The 21,211-nt window shown below is 46.1% G+C and overlaps 8 protein-coding genes across 8 annotated transcripts, besides 3 other annotated features; 3 read left to right on the top strand and 5 right to left on the bottom strand.

The window, feature by feature from the left end:
• Window positions 1-77: 77 nt before the first annotated feature.
• Window positions 78-1,342, bottom strand: TSTA_043590 (uncharacterized protein; the record flags this gene model as incomplete). Its single annotated transcript, XM_002484796.1, has 3 exons — window positions 78-777; window positions 837-1,051; window positions 1,190-1,342. The coding sequence occupies 3 exons, from the start codon at window positions 1,340-1,342 to the stop codon at window positions 78-80; spliced, it is 1,068 nt and encodes a 355-aa protein (XP_002484841.1).
• Window positions 1,343-2,600: 1,258 nt separating this feature from the next.
• On the top strand, window positions 2,601-3,973 carry TSTA_043580 (uncharacterized protein; the record flags this gene model as incomplete). Its single annotated transcript, XM_002484795.1, has 2 exons — window positions 2,601-2,688; window positions 2,802-3,973. The coding sequence occupies 2 exons, from the start codon at window positions 2,601-2,603 to the stop codon at window positions 3,971-3,973; spliced, it is 1,260 nt and encodes a 419-aa protein (XP_002484840.1).
• A 2,108-nt stretch (window positions 3,974-6,081) lies between these two features.
• TSTA_043570 (1,4-beta-D-glucan-cellobiohydrolyase, putative) lies at window positions 6,082-7,713 on the bottom strand (the record flags this gene model as incomplete). Its single annotated transcript, XM_002484794.1, has 1 exon — window positions 6,082-7,713. One exon carries the CDS (start codon window positions 7,711-7,713, stop codon window positions 6,133-6,135), a length of 1,581 nt encoding a protein of 526 aa, XP_002484839.1. The 3' UTR covers window positions 6,082-6,132.
• A 1,267-nt stretch (window positions 7,714-8,980) lies between these two features.
• TSTA_043560 (uncharacterized protein) lies at window positions 8,981-10,371 on the top strand. The gene is made up of 3 exons (XM_002484793.1): window positions 8,981-9,187; window positions 9,211-9,852; window positions 9,915-10,371. Exons 1-3 carry the CDS (start codon window positions 9,031-9,033, stop codon window positions 10,217-10,219), a joined length of 1,104 nt encoding a protein of 367 aa, XP_002484838.1. The 5' UTR covers window positions 8,981-9,030; the 3' UTR covers window positions 10,220-10,371.
• Window positions 10,372-10,761: 390 nt separating this feature from the next.
• Window positions 10,762-12,072, bottom strand: TSTA_043550 (extracellular polygalacturonase, putative; the record flags this gene model as incomplete). The annotated part of the gene is made up of 4 exons (XM_002484792.1): window positions 10,762-11,097; window positions 11,160-11,289; window positions 11,351-11,773; window positions 11,827-12,072. 4 exons carry the CDS (start codon window positions 12,070-12,072, stop codon window positions 10,769-10,771), a joined length of 1,128 nt encoding a protein of 375 aa, XP_002484837.1. The 3' UTR covers window positions 10,762-10,768.
• Window positions 12,073-13,720: 1,648 nt separating this feature from the next.
• On the top strand, window positions 13,721-15,200 carry TSTA_043540 (uncharacterized protein; the record flags this gene model as incomplete). The annotated part of the gene is made up of 4 exons (XM_002484791.1): window positions 13,721-14,061; window positions 14,439-14,541; window positions 14,602-14,845; window positions 14,881-15,200. 4 exons carry the CDS (start codon window positions 13,721-13,723, stop codon window positions 15,198-15,200), a joined length of 1,008 nt encoding a protein of 335 aa, XP_002484836.1.
• Window positions 14,512-14,877: a mobile genetic element.
• Window positions 14,993-15,250: a mobile genetic element.
• Window positions 15,251-16,013: 763 nt separating this feature from the next.
• Window positions 16,014-17,141, bottom strand: TSTA_043530 (uncharacterized protein). The gene is made up of 2 exons (XM_002484790.1): window positions 16,791-17,141; window positions 16,014-16,720 (listed from the first exon to the last, which is right to left on the bottom strand). The coding sequence occupies exons 1-2, from the start codon at window positions 17,081-17,083 to the stop codon at window positions 16,219-16,221; spliced, it is 795 nt and encodes a 264-aa protein (XP_002484835.1). The 5' UTR covers window positions 17,084-17,141; the 3' UTR covers window positions 16,014-16,218.
• A 365-nt stretch (window positions 17,142-17,506) lies between these two features.
• TSTA_043520 (SH3 domain protein, putative) lies at window positions 17,507-20,397 on the bottom strand (the record flags this gene model as incomplete). The annotated part of the gene is made up of 7 exons (XM_002484789.1): window positions 17,507-18,963; window positions 19,021-19,154; window positions 19,217-19,583; window positions 19,633-19,706; window positions 19,756-19,908; window positions 19,972-20,310; window positions 20,370-20,397. The coding sequence occupies 7 exons, from the start codon at window positions 20,395-20,397 to the stop codon at window positions 17,842-17,844; spliced, it is 2,217 nt and encodes a 738-aa protein (XP_002484834.1). The 3' UTR covers window positions 17,507-17,841.
• Window positions 19,404-19,445: a sequence feature (GA-rich).
• Window positions 20,398-21,211: the final 814 nt, after the last annotated feature.

Here is a 21,211-nt window from a genome sequence, read left to right as displayed (position 1 = left end):
CCGAACCTTGGACATTAAGAAGCTTCACAAAACGGCCATTCGTTCATCATATCCATATACTGCCTCACAATCCTTATCTATGGCACGAAAGGACTGTCGGGGCACGGCGGCACAAAAAAGCCTAGATCCTGTGGATACGTAGTCCCATTCGGACTCGTAATAGTCAACCGATTCAGCGCCGGCCCATATCCATTGGCATAAATAAACGTAATGGGCAAAAATTCGCCTGCCACCATCTCATAACTGAACGTATGCGGAAGACCAGCCGGCTGAGTATAACTAACTCCACCGTCGGTGTTATTATTCGCATAGCTTCTATACGCTTTCTCTCCGCCCCAGAAGAACAGAGCGTTATCCTCGCCAAGATATGGGGCTACAGTATAATTTCCCGTTTGAGTGGCGTGGAGATAGCCCTGGAATACGACAGTCCATTGCGAGCAATCAGTGGCCGCAGCTTGGCTGGGTAACTGACACAAGATTGTGGAGTAACTAGGATAGTTCTCCGACTCGAAATTGATCTGCTGAGTGGTGCCGTTGGTGTAATAGCTGTAATTGCCGTTCCAGTCTGAAGTCTCGTAGCCTCCACCGCCGTAACCGCAGGTCCGGCAACCCTTGTCACCGTCCGGGTAGAAGTAGTCGTTCAGATATTGGTAGTAGTTTACGCCTCTGTAGATGCTTGGAGTCGGGAGGATCCATGTTTCGGTGACGGTTTCAACAATGGTGGGTGTGATGGTTTGAGTAGCAATACCGCTGGTGGTGATTGTTTCGGTATCAGTTCTGCGGGATAGCCAGTCAATCAGTTATAGGCATACGGGTATGCTTTAGAAAAAACTCACACTATATCAAACGATCCTACCACTTCGGTGCATGGAAACCCTGTGATCGAGGGCGGTATGATGGTGATCGGGCTGCAACCTATACCAGCTGCAGAAGCAGCGTCACGTTCTTCCAAAGGTATGCCAAAAGGATATGGCTTGATGGTTGTCGCTGTAGGCAAGCAATTGATGGCTGTGGGCACATAACTTGTAGTAGACACAGTGTCAATTGAAATCTATTACAGTCAGTATAATCTCGGATCTGGTACCTAGGTAGGCAAACATACAGTTGGCAGACCAGTCTTGGTGACCGTGCTAGTGCCCTATACCAATTAGTATAGTTTACATCATTTCAAAGGGATCAGATATAATACCGTGGTCACCGTCTCAGTTCTGGTGACGGTATAGCCTCCGGACAAGGTGAATGTGGTAGTTGATGTGCAACATGGCCACGGAAACGGCAAAGTGAATGCGGTTGCAGTGTCCCAAGTAAGAAGCACAGAGGAGAGAAAGAGAGATAGCAACATCTTTACAATGAGAAGACTATCCGTATGATGGAATGATGACTGCTTGCTTCAGAAACTTCTCGACAACAGAGGGCTCTTGTTAGCTTTAAATACTTTCCCAGGAGCGAAGCTATCAAACTTGCCTCATGTTAAACAATGCCATTCTCTTCTATGTTCACTACCCACGTCTGTCAGAGGGTGAAGTGGCTGGCTGGGCTCATCATTATAATCTGTAATAATTATTTTGATTCAGCTCTTATTCTACAGAATAATCTAGATAGACCTATTCATCTATTCTCGACATCGGAACCACTGGCTGTGGTATTGACACCCGCTTCTTTGTATTCAGAAACTAAACAAACTCGAAGCTATATTCTACTATTTAATCTGAGTAGAACTAACTAGATTGCATTGACTGAAATTTGAGATTTCCGAATCTTACCACTGACAGGTATGATGGCTAGTGCATTTTGCGCCAGACATATAAAATGCTCGACGGATCTGTAAGTTGTAACTGTACAGGCTCTTGCCAAAATCCATGTTACTGGAAACAATTTCCTCTTTCAATATGATCGGCATTAAAATTTCCCATGAACAGGTGTTCATCAATCGTCTGACAGCAACAGTTTCCGAGACGTGCATGCTAAGGTAAAATAGCCTCGCGTGCGGCGGGCTGAGAGAGCAGTTAAATAAGTTATGATCAACCGTTAAGCTTCGTTTAGCAAGCCATCATAAAAGCTAATTCGTTACTAAATTTTAAGTGAGTCATTAGAAGACACTTGATCTGTAGTCTTAACTGATCCAGGCGTACCTGATCGCCTAATGTTCACTCTAATTTTGCAGATTCTACACAGTTACAGATTCCATACGCTCAAGACGCATTCAATCTTAATTGAAGAGAGCGGTTGTTAAAGCCAGGAGTGGAATTCGAATATCCAAATCAGCCCTAGGTCTCCTATCGCATAGAGACCGTCGGATGCGAAACCAGGTTACAACCGAAAAAATAACTATTGCTTGCTCAAGAATAAGGGCCGCCAGTGTGGTAATAATTTATATAGTGTATGGTTTTATAGACATATGTACGGCTGATAAGTTAAAATATGGTACCTTGGGACTCTGTAGTACCAAGTATGTTAATAGTATGGCAGATTGCCAGATAGACCACCAGCTACCCTTATCAGGAAGAGCCAAAATCATCAATCCCTATTCGCCCACGTTGCATATCTAGCCTTCCATTAGCATCGACTTGCAGGGGTTGTTGTGGCGAGGCTGACCAGCAATGCGTTTGCGCCACAAGGCTGAACTTCGCGGAATCGACCTAAAGACCTTTTCAAGCCTCGACAAATCAATATCGCTCGATATTCGCCGTCAGCTCCTTTGGTGTTGAAGCTTATGAGCTTCGCTACTATAATAAAAGCGCCCGTCTAAAAGCGCCCGTCTACCTGAGTTTCTTCTCCATACCAAATAAGAATGGAGAAAGATCCTCTCCTTCAACCCCGAAGCCGCGACGAATTCGAAATTGCGATAATCTGCGCTCTGCCCGTTGAGCGAGATGCCGTAGAAGCTTTACTGGAAGTCGAGTACGAGACAGATGGACTCTCGTACAGAAAAGCCGAAGGAGATATGAATACATACACCACAGGGCGTTTGGGAAATCATCACGTGGTTTTGGCATACATGCCAGGCATGGGTATGGTGTCGGCGGCTGCCGTCGCTTCCAATCTTCGCATCAGCTTCAGAAACATCAAATTGGGCATCGTGACTGGTATTTGTGGAGGGGCTACAGAGACTACTGCAGGAGCGGAGATTTTGCTTGGAGATGTCATTGTTAGCACCTCGGTAACCCAGATAGACTTTGGTCGGCAATATCCGCATCGGTTCATTAGAAAGAAAGAGGTGGAGGACACTGTTGGACGAGGTAGTCATGAAATCCGTGCATTTGTTGAAAAGATGTCAGAATACCTCGTGTCTACAAGGCTGAGGGCCAAAACCAATAGTTACTCTTCCGAGATTTGTTCTCGAAGGGAGTTTCTTAAATCAGCATACCCGGGACCCGAGAAAGATCAATTATATCCGGCTGGCATGCCTCACAGACATTGGGAGCAAGGCGTCTGTCCTATTTGCGACAGTTGCAATACATCTGGTGATGATGTGTGCGAAAAGGCACTGAGAACGTCCTGCAAGGAGTTAGGCTGTGATAGAACAAAACTCGTGCAGCGTTACCGTCTCCGAGAGGCAGTAGGGACGAGGTTCTCTGAGAACCAACTCTTGACTGCTGAAATGCAAGATGCACGAAAAGCTAGCATCCACTTTGGTCGAATAGCATGTGGTAACCAGATAATTAAAAGTGGGCAGGATCGGATTCGAATCGCTACGGAAGAAGGAGTGATTGGATTTGAGATGGAGAGTGCAGGAACGTGGGACTATATCCCAACGATTGTCATCAAAAGCGTATGTGATTACGCGGATAGTCACAAAGATAAGCACTGGCAAGCATATGCTGCAACTACGGCGGCTGCCTGTACCAAGGCCGTCTTGGAAGAGTGGAGAGGCGTAGATAAACCCGCTCAAAATCTAATCAACCAGGGGTTACAGGTCTGTGGCGGTTGGTATCTTCATTATTCCGCCGACTACTTACAAACACGAATCTAAACGATCCGAATGATCCGACCGATTTGAACAATCCGAATGGTGCTGTCTCTAAACAAGTCACGTACCCTGTTTACTGGGCAGTTGAGGAACTCGTCCTGCCAACGCAATTATTTACCGGGCGTGAAGACATTCTTTGCGAACTGAAAAGTATTCTTTGCAACTCTGCCAATGGTCTTTCGCTTACAAAATCGATGTTCGATTGTCATTTTCGGTATGGGGGTTCAGGAGAAAAGCGAAATCTGCTTGCAATTAGCAAACCGCGTTCGCGAGTCGTGAGTACAATAGTTCCTTCCCGAGAGTTTTTATTGCTGATAAAGTTAGTTTCAGGGGTATCTTCTGGGCTGATGTTAGCACTCCGTCTTTAGCCCAGGGTGATTTTCTACATATTGCAACCCGGCTTTGTATCCCAGTGCAGAATGGCAGGACGATCGACAAGGTCTTGCCAATATAAAAAACCCGGCTGTTAGTATTAGCCAATGCCGACAATCCTAGCGTGGACTATCAGGAATATTTTCCTATAAGCATGTTTGGCGTGATGATCTTAACAACACGTAACCCGGACTGCCAACAGTAGGGCTTCGAGTGCAACTAATAGACTGTCCCGTATTTCTTGAATATCTTCATTAAGCTTCTGAAGGGTGCTCCTTCGGAAAGGGTAGGATACTCGGCGACTAGATGCTTTAATTGTACCTTTGATTCCACTGGGAACGGGGCCTCAATGTATTTGTATTCTTCCCGAAATTCAGTAATATCGCTGTAACTATCAATGGACTGATGTATGGTTCTTGTAAGGTCATCGTTAGGCCGACTTTAAAGTGCCATCTCGATATACCAGAATAGAATAGTGTTGGTTTAGCTACGTCCTGATAACACGAAGCACAGGATTACGCAGTAAGGCTATTCCAAAAAGCCCATGAGCCTGATAATATTGATGTTATTCGAATATTATGACTGCTCCCCAAAAAGGGAGGAGAAGGATAATTACATGCAGGTAAAGGGGAAATCCCCAGGGAACCGGAATAGCTAATATTCCGGTGTTGATACTCAACACCTGGGGATTCCCGTACACACAAACAGAAAGGTCTCCTAGCTTATTAACTGTGCGTGCTATCCTGGCCTTTGTATGAGGTGTAACATGCCTTTAGGTGTCACCGCATCCAGAAATCGTCCCCACCTGCATCGCCATTTGTGGATAAGCCATCTTGCTGTTTCAACGATGTGCCACCTAACTATCACCTTCGAAGATTCAAATTATCTATTATGTGAGAAGCAATGACTATATCCCATACTACTGAGGCTGCTACGTAGTAGACAGGCAATTAAATATACACTCCGGCGTGAGTTTTGGTCCACCAAGAGCAACCCGAATCGAGCCAGGGAGTTGAACTATCACACCTGGTATGCTAGAAGCTGTATGTGGTTGGTTTTTGAGGGGAAAAGTACAGTATATTTCTCTTAGAGCAAAATATTATGAAATAACATAAATAATAGATGTGTGATAAAACTTAAAATGATAGAAAGCGTGTGAGATTGATGTTTTCGTGAATTGCCTAAACAGGTAACACATTCCTAATCTGGATACTGCGCCCCAATACTTAGGGTTTGAGCAAGCCTGTGTATGAGGTCTTCAACTCTTCGTTTACAAAGATAAAGAAGGCCACTCATTGAGCTCGAGGGTCTACTTGACCGATCAATCTAACATGCAGGTCGCAACAGCAATTAAACCGATAAAATAAGATTATATATCGTCTTAATTACCAAACTCCCATTGCCTATTGACATGGTATCTAGGTAAATAAATCTTATCTAGGTAATCAATTGTCTTTTTTTTTAGGTAGGTACGAACAATCTGCCCAGGTACATAGTTTTCTCAGGTAGGGTTGCATATGAAAAAGTCGTCTAAGCATGCTAGATTTAGAGAAATCTCATCAGCCACTATTTGAGCATTACGCATGATGAGATACATTGGCAGGTACCATCTCAATGTATTTGTCATTAGTATATATTAGATAGGAAAGTAAGAATTCAATTTGAGATAAAACTTATGAACGAATGAACACTAGTCATATTTACAGCATCATCAACGCAACATGTTTGGTACATTTTGGTTTGATATTTCTCTCCTGTCTGTCATTTCCCATCCAACCGATATCAACCATCTACAGGCATTGCGAGTAGTAAGGGTTTATAACAGTGCAAGTAAATCCACTAGCACAGGTGGTTGGGCCAGTCCATCCCTGACCACCACACTGTCCGTAATGCGAAGCAACTCCACTTCCACTTCCACTTCCGGGAGTAGTGGTAGTGGAACCCGGGCTGGTTGTAGTGCTGCTACCACCGCCAGGGGTAGAAGTACCAGAGCCACTGAAAGTAGAGTTCAAGGGACCAACTCGGATATCCGAGAAGATAACATGGGCGTTAGGTGAGTTGGCCTCAACGGTCTTGGGTGAACCAGAGGATGTGGAGCAGGTACCACGAGCTGCGCCAGGAGTACCAGTGGCATTTGTTGGGTAGGTGCTGTCGAGCCAAAGCATGTTGACGGAGTAGTCGTCCCACAAGCTCATCACCAAAACCATACCATTCTTAAGTGCTGTGCTCACACCTGCCAAACCACCATGCTTAGTGAACGAAGGGTTGCCACCGAAAGTGGAAATCTCAGCGGAGCAGTAGTCGGAATTGATGGCATTTCCGCTAATTCCGTCAATCTTGGAAGAAGGCTGTGCAAAGACCTTACCATTCTGGACATAGTAGCGTCTGATCTCAGAAAGGGTACCGCTTGAGGTACCGTCATTAGTGACGAACTGAGTTACTACAGTCACGGGCTTGGTAGTGTCAATGGTCATTCCGGGGCCGTAGAAGTCAGTGACACCAACTCGGTAAGGGTTGAAATCACATCCGTCGGGATCGCAAGTACCACCATAACGGTCATTGCTGTAGGTACCACCGCAGGCATCGCCGGTGCATACAGTTTGTGACGATGTATCGCAAGGATGAGGGGTCAAGGCTTCTGAGATACTGTTAGCCTCCCAGATATCAAGCTCTGCACAGCAAGATCCGTGATTGCCGAGGCCGGTGTTGGAGTTGTTGGATGAGGGTTGCCACCCCTCAACGTTGGCCTGACCGCCGATGAACTTCAGGTCACGCGGGCACTGAGAGTCACAGTATCCAACACCGTACTGAGCACCAGCCTTGTTGTTAGGTTGCTTTGAGACACCTCCATCTGCATCCATGGAGACAAAGTAGAGAGCGCCGTTCAAACCACATGGGAGGGTAGACGCATCGACCGTGAAAGTGAACTCCTGGTTCAACAGGTTGAAGAGTTGGTAATGCGTCTTATCGGCCATCAGGTAAGTACGGGATCCAACGTTGGAGCCCGTAACGAAGTTCAGACGCAGTGAATTTCCTGAAGTGGTAATACCGTACGTTCCCGAGTAGTCTGCACCGTCGACAGCACAGTCCTGGGCGCAGGAAGTATCAGTGTCGCAGATGGATGTATCCCAAGTGTTACCGGTGTAGCAATTGGTGCTGCCATTGACACTATGCACCCAACGCCAGTTGGCATCCAAAGTAATGGAGGCACTCTTTGAGGTACAGCTGCCACCTGATGTGCAAGTGGACCAGGACAAAGATGGCTGGGTCTCAGCAGTAAGATTACCAATCTGTTGAGCGTGGGCTGTCGCCAGGAGAGAACCCAGAATGAGGGCGTTCTTGTACATTTTGAACGAGTTCAAGGCAGACATTGTGTCGTTTGCTTCTATTCGAACTGTGTCTGACTGACTGTTTGCGATTGATGATGTTTGATTTCTTCGAGGCAGAACACCGTCATTTTATAATCCTGATTGCAGCCTTCATGGCCACAATAGCCATGAGGAGATCAATATGAGCCATGTGTAATTTCCTCTATAATAATACGTTTTGCCTCCATACTCATGGGGCCGCGGAATGTCGGGGCATGATAGAAGGGCGGATGAAGACCAACGTTACAATATGGGACCATAGCTTACTGCCAATCTTAACCATAATTGAATTCCAGTCTCTACTCTATCCGTAATCAAAACCGCGGTGTGTTTTAGCTCGGGGTTAGCACTTTAGCTCGTCGAAGCCTCTGATCCATACGTCCAACTACCGGAATATGCACCTCCAATACTAGGATTATGCAGGAGTCTACCCTGGTCATTAAAATCAAATGCCTGGAAATTGTCAGGCATTAACCTGCACGGGAAACTAACATGCACCGCGTGTTGTTTGGAGCAGTAACCGACAAACTTCTGAGCACAATGACCGATACTCTTCTCCGCGATGAGATCCTCCCTCGTCGACTGACCATGGCTCAAGCTTGTTTTTTGAAACGACTGACATAATCCTACCGGATCCAATCCTGCACGATTGTGGAGTATATAGAGGAGAGAGGATGATTTAAAATTGTTTTGTTTCTTTACCTCCGCATCTCCGCGATTGATATTCACGATACATGCGGGGTTTGTTCCAATTGGCGATGGCACATTGCAGATATGATATTCTGTAAAATGAATAACATACATTTTCAGACACCGGGCAATCGGGACAATTGAAGACCTAACTTATCTACCTGACTGGACTGTCGACAACAAGACGCGGTGCAATAAATTACTTCCGGAAGCGGAAATAGCCTCGAAACCATTCACAATTCTAGTCCATACTTTTCATAGTTTTAAGGGAACGAAAACTTCCATGCTTCTTGGGAGTTTATTGGTTGTGGTAAATTGGAATATGACACATACGTAGACTTGAGTATTGACAGTGATGATGCGAGTAGCTTATGCCAGGACTGATTTCAGGTTAGGATTCGTTACCCTTACCCTTATATCCCGGGATAACTGATTCTACCCCAACCCTAATTGGAGTTAACCCTAGCTAAGGCACGTTCCTGGATGCAGTACGTCATCTTGACGGAGCTTCCCCAGCTTGTTTACAGCTTTTGGACCAGATATAAATACCCCGGAGTTGACCAAAATGTCTTCATCTCTTGATCGATTAATCTTTTATTATCCTCGCTCATCATCCTTCACTTCTACAACATGTACAAGATGCTCAGACGAACTACGGCACCTGCTGTGCGGTGCGCCAGACAGCAACCTCGATCTCAAGCTCGCTTCGTCAACCGCCGCTTCCAATCTACCACATCCCAAGCAACCTCCAGTGCTAGCAATCCCGCATTGATTGGTGGCATCGCTGGTGGAGCTGTTGCTTTGCTTCAGGATATGCCTGGTATCACTTCTCCGGAGCCAAGACGCTCGTGAAGACCAGCAAAGAAACACATGCCTACATTAAACAAGCCAAACAAAAGATTGTAGAGAAGACCCCAGAACCGGACGAGGCGTTCCGCTGGCTGAGAGATACTGTCAAGAGCTATGCTGTGTTCATCCCTGGTGGACGCGGGTATGTTGACACTGCTTTTGACGACCTCGAAAAGATCCGAAATAACCACAAAGAAGAGTTCGACCGTATTGTCAAGGATGCATATAACGAGCTGGGTTGTATCTTCAAGAAGGATGGGTTTAGCACTACTGCGGCGTCCAATTCCCTCCCAGTACTGCAGCAATATGCCCAACGTCTATTTGACCTTGCTGGAGACGCTGCGGAGGACGTCTTGTCGAATCACCCTCAGCTGAAGGAAAAGGTTGGAGGCAGCTATGATCAATTGAAGCAGATGGGAGAAGCCTGTGGCCCGAGGGCAAAGGAAGAAGTGGATCAGACTTGGCAACAAATCTCGAGCATCATCAAGCGTGGCGTGAGTGTCCAGTCAGCGGAGGAGATTAAGTCTTTGATCGAAGACAAGAAGAACAAGCTTCAGAAGCTTGGAGACGAGGCATGGAAAAAGGGTCTAGATGAGTCCCAGGGTTATCTCGAGAAGACTCCCTAGCTCAAGAAACTGATTGAAGAGAATGCCGATACCCTGAAGAAAGGTTATTTCCAGGAATTATGGGGCCTAGTGAAGGAGAAGGCTCATCTGGAAAGTCCGAGGATGTGGAGAAGTATATCAAGGACAAGGTTGAACAAGCTAAGAATAGCGACATGTCCGGTCTCGACCAGTGGCTCAACAAGGTGCCTGGTGGTTCTGATCTGCTCTCCCAACTACAATCACTACAGACTATTGCTCAGAAGAAAGGAAGTGAGACGGAGAAAATTATGAAAGAGACTCTTGAAGAACTTCAGGCTGTGCTGAAGAAGGGGAAGGAACAAGTGGAGAAGCTTACTCAAGAATAAAGAAGATGAGCATTGCGATGAAACATGAATCATGATGTACATTACGACAGTTCCATATGTAATACCTCTTCCATTGACCGAGTTGACGATTCGATCTTACAGCTCTCTGAGCTATATCATGTTTCAACTCGCACATACAATGTACTATTACGAGATAACATAGCGGTGGCAATCTGAATCTATTGCTTTTGTCTGTAACTCTGCGTTAGTCAAGCTAATCCGGGATTAACTCAGTTATCCATACCCGAGAAGCTTATAAAGCTTATCCAATCTGTTCTCTGTCATTTCTAATGACCTCGGGACGGACGGTGCACCATACGGACATTAGCGATCGTAAATCAAGAATGTAAAGAGAGGTAATGCATACTTTAGATCTCCTACTTCCAACTAGATAGAACAAAAAAGGATTCCAAAGATAAGCATAATTTGCATTTACAGATGAAAAAAAAAAGACCACAGGGGGATACCCCAGGAAAGAAAAGAAACCAGCTCCACAGAAGCCTTAAAATATTTTGAAACCCAGCCAGACACCACAAGCAGGACACTCTTTTAGCAGCTAGCACCACTAGGAACATTCTTACAACTGCTACTCTTCTTACCACCGGTAATATTAACGCCCTGCCAAGTCCAGTTGGAGCAGCTACCACTGCCGCAGAGGATATAGACTTCTGTAGCGCTGCTAGTGACGCTACCGGTTACACCATCAATGGTAAGGCCAGTAATTGGGACGCCGTTAGTAGGTGTTCCTGTAGGGCTGCCGTTCTCGTAGTCCTGCTCAATGACGATGCCGTATTTGGTGATGCCGGAGAGTGTGATGTCCTTGTAGGTTACGCCGGAGACGGAGCCGGTGGCGCCATAGACGGTTTTGATGCGGACGCCTGATTATAGCTAGTTAGAATCGTGTCCAGGGGTTTAGATAAATGGACAAAGGTAGACCTACCGTTTTGAGAGTTCTTGATAGTAGAGTTCTCAATGTGAACGGTCTGGACCGTGTTATCAGAACGGCCGCCAACAGAGCCAATGGACAAACCATGACCACCGGAGCAGGTACCGCCAGTGAAAATGATGTTCTACAGCAGCATACTTAGTAAGTCTCTAATTGGGAAAGAGTAGAGGCTAAGGGGTACTTACAGTGCCAGAGTTGACTGCCAAACAATCATCCTGATTCTGAACAATAGCATTCGAGATAGTAACCCCATTCGAATCACCAACATCAAACGCATCTGTATTATGGCCACCTTGAGAGTCACCAGCCGAATTGTCAATTGTGATATGGTCCAAAGTCAGTGTCTGAGCACCATCAATGCTGAAGACCTGCACAGGCGAGTTCAGGATCTTGATGTTGCTGATAGACGAGGACTTGAGGTTGTGAGCATAAAAGAACTTGGGCTTCGTCTTGCCTCCGTTGCTGCCCTTGCCGTCCCACCAACGAGATCCGTCACCGTCGAGCACAGCTCCAGAGGCTCCTTCGACGGTGATGTCGTTTCCTGAGACGGAGACAAGGGGACCTGACCACTCTGCGTAGCCGAAAGTGGTTGTGCCTTCGAAGATGACCTTGATATCATCTAACCATACGTCCTTTTGAAACGGAATTGATTAACACTCACCTTCGTTCCATCGTTAAGATTAGTTAGGTCAAGTGTCGTTCCCGACGGCACAGCAACACTCGACAATACAATGGTTGAGCACGAAGTCTTGGATTTGCTAGCTGCTGCTGCACCGTTGGAGCCAGAGAATGTGCAAGACGCGGCACGATCTTCTAACTTAGCAGGTGCTGTAGGAGCTGGCGCTGGGACGGCCAGCACCACTGATGACAAGCAGGCCAGCCCGGCCAGGCCAATGAAGGAACGCATGATTACAAGAGTTATGAATGACGAGGATTTTACTAAGGTAGAACAGCAAGAAACAGAAGAACGAGGTTGTAATGAATGGAAAGAATCTTAGAAAAGCCCTGACTGTAAACAGGAAGTTGTCAACCGGACTGTATTTATTCTACATATGAGGAGTTCGACCTATTCATATATTGATTCGATCCCGTCTAATCCACATACGTATATCCAGTCTAAATTCCAGACATGTCAATATACTCGCAAGCTTACACTCTTTGCGGGGCCTTAAACCGCCGGAATAATCGATCATATCCTGGACGGAGCTTGCAAGATCCGCATCTTATTAACCCAGTAACTATAGGGGAGTTCGATATAAACCATGGGCCCAATAATGAAGGATTAGTGGGCGGAGAAATTTGCCCACTTGTTTGAAGATGTTTCGAAAGTTTCTTCTACTCTATTAGCGTTCTCTACTGCGTACTTTAGCAGCGATCATGGGCTATTCTCTGCTTCTGATTAGTGGAAATTTTTGCTCCATTTTATAAGCATGAAAAAGGTTCCTGTGAGCTTCTTTATTATTTTATTCTAAGTTAAGCAGTAGGACCGTGAGGAGACAAATGATCCACCACAAGCCCTAATTCCCGGTCTCCACCAATGTGTCCTTTCTCCCTTTCTTAATTGAAATAGAGTGAGTTTGTTTCATCTACTAGTAGACAGATGCTGCCATCATGCTAGAGATAAAAGGACGCTAAACGACTTGTTGAATGTTTCTCGATTCGTGGGTAAATTCGAAACTTACTTGGCTGGTGGAGAAACCACGAACTTCGCATCAATTAGAAGAATAATGTTTTCCAGAATGCGTTTATTCTAAGCCAGGAGCGATAATTTCTAGACTTCCAATTGCAACACCTAATCTCATTATACTTCAATTACGTACGCAGACGCGATCCTTGATATAAGTTATGCCATCACCTGAGAAGCTTACCAAGATGAAACTTCTCTTCTTGTAGCGCAAACCATAATCAGGATTCACTCGTCCAGCAGTACTTGAGGTATATGTCATTCTTTTCAGTGCTGAAGGCAACCTGGAAGTACCCATTAATGCTTGTATCCCGGAGTTGTGGTTCATCAGTATAGACTATAAAGCAACCTGCAACCCACCCAGAGACTAATAGAGACTACGATAACACCTAGGTATCCTATACCTAAATGATATGTGCGGCCGCCCCAGCTCATTCCTCACAACTCCTTGCCGCTTTTAGGTGACATCACGTGATAAATCATCCTTCAGTCACTGACCCATGCTGAGCACTCACTGAACACTCACGGAGTATTTACTGAGCGCTATATGCCTGCTCATGGATCACTGCCGAGAATTCACCAAGCAAAGAGGCCAATGTGAATTGCCCGCGCTTTTACTCACGCTTTTACTCGATAAATTATCCACTAAATTTCTGAAATCATTGAAACCTGATCAAAATACCCGGAGGAACGTTGTTCCGGGACAGGGTTACGGGACGAGGGTAAATCTTGGTCACGTGGTAAAACCAGAAGCCCCTGAGATAGCTTCATGTTGATAGATTCTTCTTTCTCCCTCCATGCTTAGTTTTCTTTCATAGCTTCCACTTTCATATTGCTTGGGCCTCTACATGGCGTTCACTACTACGGCGCGATGCTGGACGAGATCCGTCGGTATTTCAGGGCGGTCCGGGAGAGCGACAACGGACATCAGGGAGTTCGGTCTCGGTGGTGTGTGGTCATCGATGAAGGTGCTTTGCAATCCATCATCCGCCACCCCGAGCCACAGAGTGGCCGAAAAGGCGACTGGGTCACGGTGGTGGATCCGAATTATCGAGGAGGCAGCAGTTACAACACGCGATACTACCCGGGATATTTCCGCTTATATCTGGATGACCTCTGGAGCTTGACTCGTATTGGGCGCGCCCTAGGGCTGGATGATGTCTGTGGAAGAATGAAAGGACCCAATGACGTTCCCTGGTTCGATTCTGATATGTAAGATGGAGATTTTTATGTATCTGCTAGTCCCGTCGCTCTCCACACCCTTGACTAGCTGATGGTCCGCCACGGCTCACGGGCCAAAATCTTCAAAATCTCAACCCGATATCCTCAACACCCAAAACACCGCCAAAATTACCGCTGAGGAATATAAAAAAGAGGAAGAGTTGATTGCCAAGGCTATTGATGCGTATTAACTCCAAAAAAAAATCCAAAAGTCACGCAGTTGGCGCGTGAATTAAGGGTCTCCCGGAAAAAGCTATCGCGACGCATCAAGGGCCTGCCCTCTCACTCAACACGGCCAGCAACGAATCGATTACTATCTTTTGATCAAGAAAAGGCTTACTAAGTGGTTCAATATCTAGATATCACAGGCTCACCTCCTACCGACCAGCAAATAGAGGAAAGTGCAAATTTTTTTTGCTCTCCGAAGATTGGATCGGTCCGGGAGAGCCACTGAAAGCCAGCGACATGTGGGTATATCGATTTCTCGACCGTTTACCGAAAAAATATAATGGAATCGTTCAAAAGCCTTAGGAAGTTGATCATACAGCTGCTGAGCATTATGGCGAGGTTGAGCGATGGTTTATTAACCTTAAAATCGTGTTACGCGACCTCAAAATTCGACCTCGAAATCTATGGAATTTTGACGAGACCGGATTCGTTGTTGAACAGGGAAAAAATGAAGCAGTGGTAACAGCATACCCAAAAACATCAGAAAGAGTTTTTAGCCTGTCATCTCGAGAATCTATTACCGTCGTTGAGTGTATTAACGCCGAAGGTAAGATTATTACCACCTTTTTTTGATTTCAAAAGGTGAAAAGCATACGGAGGAATGGTATCAACATATCAAGGATGAAGAATGGCTTGTTGCACCAGCTAAGAATGGGTTTATCACTGATGAGATCGTATTCGAATGGCTTCAACATTTTAACATTATACGCATCCTGGAGATTCAAGCCGGCGGTTACTACTCATGGATAATCATACAACCCATCTCACTATCGAATTCGTTGATTACTGCGAACAAGGGCACATTCAATTATTCACTTTTCCTCCACATTCAACGCATCTTTTACAACCGCTTGATGGTATCCTTTTTCAGCAATATAAACACGTTCATGGAAGAGTGGTGAATAAGGTTACTCGTTTTCATAGCTTTGATTTCGATGAAAATGACTTTTTTGATGGATTACGCGATATTCTTATACGACCTTTACATCACGTATTATTCGGCATGGGTGGAAAGATCGAGAGATTTGGCCTTTCGATCGATATCTTGTTCCTCATCCTGAGGATGAATTCGATAGACTTATAAAAGTGGTAATACGTTGGAAATTTACAGCGAGGAGGATGACGCTATTCCTAGCTCACCAACAACAAAGTCAATTTCACCGCCGTCAAGTGTCACAAAGCTTCGTCGCTATATCAACAAAATTAAGCAATCAGTTGATTGTATCAAGGATATCATAGATGAGGCAAGTCCGGGGCTTGCACGTCGTATAAAGGTGGTTAATCAGGGCAGCCTCACAATTGCCGGATTAGGCGAGTTACACCGTGAAAACTTTGAGAGAAAGTTCGTGACACCGCAAAATGTAAGAATAAAAAACCCGTCAAGAGCCAGGTCAAGGCAGTTGGTGCCCTTTACGTGAAGAATGCCAATCGCCTCATAAAACGCCGCCATGAGGGAGATTTATTGAGGATTCATAAGAGGCGTATACTTGGTATGGATGAGCTGGAGGAAGATGAGGCTCTAACAGAGCCTCAAAGCTTAGGGTTTTTCTTTGACTCTATGGGTGATAGGTGATCTATATATGTATGTTCAATGTGTCTAGGATCTATATATAAATTATATGGCGTTGCTAGACTAGAAAACATTTTACATGAGATATCGTATATTTTGGCCCATGAGCCGTGGTGGCCCTTGAGCTAGTCAGGGGTGTAGGGAGCGACGGGACAAGGATATGGATTCTCGAGAAAAGCAAAGCATCATGTATATAACACGCTATCCCAACAGCTCATATTTATCGTAACATACTGAACCCATACACATCAAATCATACAAAACAAGTCAAAATCATCCATAATAAAACAAATCCGAAAGGCGCATGAAAGTCATAACCTCATAGCGGTAGATAACATAAGTCAATGTAATCAGTAATAATCCTCATGACGACGCCTATGCCTGCCACTCTCCCTATCATGCTCATCACTCCCACTCCGACTCCCCACACTCGACGAACTCCTATTCCTCGAGTGCGAATGATGCGACGACCTCGACGAATGCCTATGATGCCGATTCTCCTGATGTTTATGATGATGATGACGATGGCCGTGGCTATGATGGCTACCGCCATCTGAAGACCCATATCCATATTCAGACGAACCTCCTCCATGCTCAGAAGAAGACGATCCATGGCCATGGCCGGTACGCTTTTTGATCTGATTCTCGACTAGACTACCCACTATAGCGCCACCGATTGTGCCTAATAGCCCATGATTGGCCTTGTGCCCTGCGAAGAGTCCCGCGGCGCCGCCTAGGAGGCCGCCTCCTAGACCGCGTTCGCCGGTTTCTGTCTCATCGTTTAGTTGAGAGTTGTCGGGGGCATTGTGTTGTTCTATGCGTGGGATGCTTTGGTTGCTGTTATGGGCATTGCTGATGCATCGAATGAATGATCAGTATGCATTGTACGCGAACAAAAAAATGGAGGTAAGCGAGAACTAACTAGTACTCATGCGCCGTTCCGGTTTTTGGTGGGTTGCTATGCTCATATTCACTGGGACCATATGAGGGTCGCTGCTGTTGTCCATATCCATACCCGGACTCGTGCAGAGGTTGAGGATATGGTGACCCCGACGCAGAACGCGGAGGCGGAGGTGTAGATCCCTGATAATGAGGATAATTGTGTTGCGCCGAAGGATCAAGGTATTGTTGCTGATCGGGATACCTCTGTCCATAGCCTGGCTGCCCACCAGGTTGATTCTGCTGATATTCCGGGTTGTAGTATGGTCCAGACATGATGCGTTACCGTACCCGAGCCAAGATGCTTATTGCTACGCAAAAAAATATGGACGATGAGACAGTTACAGACTTCTTCAGGATGATTAATAAATAAATAATTCCTAGCGAAACTCATCTCCTATTCAAGTCATCAGGCTTGATCCCGTGGCGTGCTGATATCTATCCCGGAAAGGAAAGGTGGCCAAGTCAGCCGCAAACTCCCCGCAGAGGGGGAGAAGATCAAGAGGCTCCAGTCAGCCCGACATACATCTCAGGCACCTACGCCGTGCTTGGCGTTGACGTACTGGTTGGGCTCTCTACATGTGATAGGACCAGGACCGGACAGAAAATAATGCGTTCGTATTCGTTGCAGAACCGGTAAGCTTGGCCAACCTGGTACGCAAATGGTTGTTTGTATGGACATGGGTATTTCGAGACAGCTTGCAGATAGTCAAAACAATGCCGCCAAAAACTATGATAAGTGAAACGAGAAAAGAAAAAATAAATGTAAGAATGAAGGCAAAACAGTGCCCGCCGTTATATGGTTGAAGAGAAGATATATAGATAGATAAAGACGAGGGGAATCTCCAGGATGAGTGTAAGGGGAAAGCGGAAAAAGGTAGCTATGCAACGAAGGTATAAAAAGAAACAGAGAGAACAGTGCTGATCTTGGTGTTGGCCATGAAGGTCATGGCACAGTCATATACTAGTCGCTATCATAATGTGGTGTATGTAATGGGATATGGGAATGCGTTGTTCCACAAGAGAAAAAGTGATCAATAAGCTTTGCTAACTCGATCTGATTTCCGCGAGATCCAGCCTGCGAGCATCTCATCGAGTCGCCCAGACATTTCCTTCAAACGTCTGCTCTCTTCCTTGAAGAGACTGCCTGTAATCGGGTGATCGGGTCCGGCGGGCTGCACATTCGATTTGTCGTGTACAATAATAAGAAGATCCCGAATATCATTCTCATCATCGAGATAACTCCGTAAGCTCGCGTCGCTCCATGTTGCTGTTGCAACAGACGACACAGTAGACACCGGTGTTGTCTCATCGCCCTTCGGCTCAGGTCGTTCGATAAACTCTGGCGAGGAAGATTTGGAGGACAACGGAGAAACAGAGCGCCCTTCCTGCGAAGATGTATCCACAACCAAGCCCGGGGGACGGGAGCTCATGGGGGCTTGAGTAGGTGAAACATTTACAACAGAGTCAGATAAGCTATCATCACTGTGAACATTACCTCTCAACTGCCGCGATGGAGAAACTGGATTTGATGACGGGTCTTCTCTGGACATTGTCTGAATAGGTTCCTCAGCAATCGGGCCGTCATGCATCTTGCCGTTCATTCCCATAGACGACGTTATGTTTGACGTTGCCACAGGCGATGTCTTCACCGGAGATGAAGTATAATCACTCGGTGTTCGCTGCTCAGGAGCAGCTGCATTATTCTCGAATGAGGTCCGCACTTGAAGAGGTGCAACAGTTGCCCCGGCTGACGGTGACAACACCCGGCGGATTGAAGAGCTGTAATCCTCCTTGACAGGTGAGGACGCCTCGCTCGTAGATATCGAAGTGTCTTGCATGGCGCGTTGTGACGGATTGACTAAGGCAACCTCTGCTGGCTGTTGCTTCTGAAGCTTGCTCGACTGTCTCTGGACACCAGACGCCTTGGTATTGGTAGGCTCTCGTAATGATTCAGATGAAACCTTTGGTTGCGGGGATGACCGTGAAATCTCTTCGGAGGTCTTTTCCGCATCTTCGCCATCGTCTTCCGATGTTCGACCCTTTTTATCTTTCCTTTTGAACAATCCGCTAAGCATACCTGGCTTTTTGTCCTTGCGCTTGCCCTTGTCACCAGCAGCCAAAGTCTTCTCGATGGACTCCATACTTGCGCGACCCTGAGGAAATTGTTAATCAAACATTACAAACATTATATAAGCATAAAAGATGAATACCTCTTGTGCCTCGCTTTTAGACACTCCGTTATCATCGCGGAGAAGACTTGGAGTGATGGATATCTTTTTAGTTTCTGCTGTGTCGTCATTGAAGAAGGAATCCGTATTCCGTAGTGTACCATTTCTCGACCGAGCTGCACAACTGTGATTAGTAAAAGACATAAAAGACACCTAATCAAGGAAGCACATCCCGTACCTGGTCTTTCAAACGATTCGTCGCTAGGACGCGGTTTCTCAGGGCTCGAAGGCTCAGTTTGTGTCTCCTCTGTTTCAGGCTCAACCACCCGCGAGACTTTCTCCTTATGTGGCTTTGGACGAAGTGGCTCTACGACCATATCTTCATCTTGAACGTCGTATTGGGCATCTTGAGGTTCGACTCGAATTTCCTCTTCTTCCAATTGTTCTGCATCTTCTTCTTCTTCCTCGGTTGAGTAGTCAATGTCAGAGGCCTCGAAGAATGTTGGGGAAGCGAAGGTGACTGTCTTTGCGTTGCGCCGGCGCATGGCCTTTTTGAGCGGATTCTTGGATTTTTCGGCATTGTCACCAAGCATTGTTGCGGATAGCTAGCCAGTTAGTAAACTTCAAGTATCCATTAAGGGATACGAAACCTACATCCACATTACGATGCTTGTTCAACCTAGCCAATCTCTCTGTCGGAGTTTCGATATGCTCCGCCGGGAGATATCCTAAGACCAAAGTAAGATAAGCCATTTATGAAGGGGCAAGACCGCCTACCGATACTGCCATCCTTGACCACTCGAACGAGCCACCAGTAACTGTTACTATCGTCAAGGAGGACCATAGTGTCGCCTTTGGCAGCATTGGCCTGTCCTTCGACTGTCGCAACAAAAGTGTGTAGAGCATAAACGAATTCGAAATCGATGTCCTCTGAGTAGCGCATTAGAGCTCCGTTTTGACCCATGTAATATGTACCTTTGTAGCCCAGCTTACCGTCATCTATAGATGGTGAAGACGAAATCTTATCCATCATATCGTCATCCATCATGTCATCGCTTTCCTCATCGCCAATGTCTCCGTCTTCCCCTTTAAGATCCGCCATGGAATCGTCCGGTTCATCGTAAACAATATCGATGTGATGATTCTGGTCTCCATTGTCCAAATGGTGGAGCGAAACTCGAGGGCTCGTGATCACGTCATCTCTAGCTTCTTGCTCTGCATGGCGCAAGGATTGGTTCTGATGGGGACCGGTCCGGCCTTCGGCGACTCGCGAGCTGACTGAGGAATGATCTTGAGCAGAAGGAGAGCTTGGATCCTGTAGATCAATTGTGTCTGCACAGCCATGCGTCAGAAATCTCATGGACTATACCGTATACATCAATTCAACGAACCGGCTCTGATAATTTGTGGTCTCGTCATTGTGAGGTCGTTCTTTCAATTCCCACTCAATGAACATAAGACAATCAATCTGACAGAGTCTAGGCGAGAAAGTTCATAAATTCCGTTTCAAAGTGGAATGCCGGCTACCGCGAATCGCTGTGGTCGAATCGGGAAGGAGCGCATGCGTTCACGAAGACCGGTCGAGTGATGGTTTTTGAGAAGCCCCGTTGACACTCTTTTGAAGATCAACTGAGCTCGTATAGGCGGAGATAATGCCGTCGGCAGGAAATCGAAAGGGAACGTAGACCGTGAGAGGAAAGCCAGGCAAGCGGGGCGGTAAAGGAATGGAATGCTGCAGCACGCTGCACAGCGAGGAAAAGAGCAATTGGCAAGTATAATAGCAATGACCAACTCGTCGGAGTCTGGCCCCGATCAAGCAAAGAAGAGCAAAGTACGTTGTGTAGGTGAAATCGTGACTTGCTAACCCATCTGGTTTTGAAACTTGGGATAGGAATATTAAGGGGTTGGTTGAATGGTGGCATTTACGGGGCGGAAACAAGCGCTTGCGCGCGCTTATCGCTTATCTGATGATTTGACGTCACATGATCTTCCACTAGTCGATTCTCTTGATTGGCTGTGATTCATGACCATCTTACATTTGATCTCATTACAACAGATATGCTGTGTCATTGGGAATTACTCATTGAAGTCCTGCAATTGACTTATAATGACTGGGATTTTAATCAATCAACAGGCGCGCTAAGTCGACTCTAGACTCCACAGTCATAACCCTCAGGCTCTAGACTTTGAAACTCGTTTTCTGGAATATTGTGTGAGTCGGATTTCTCCTGAT

This window comes from Talaromyces stipitatus, genomic scaffold (genome assembly GCF_000003125.1).
Source record: "Talaromyces stipitatus ATCC 10500 scf_1105507295515 genomic scaffold, whole genome shotgun sequence".
Lineage (NCBI taxonomy): Eukaryota > Fungi > Ascomycota > Eurotiomycetes > Eurotiales > Trichocomaceae > Talaromyces > Talaromyces stipitatus.
Note: the sequence above shows the minus strand (reverse complement) of the source record. Positions and strands in the feature narration are given on the sequence as shown.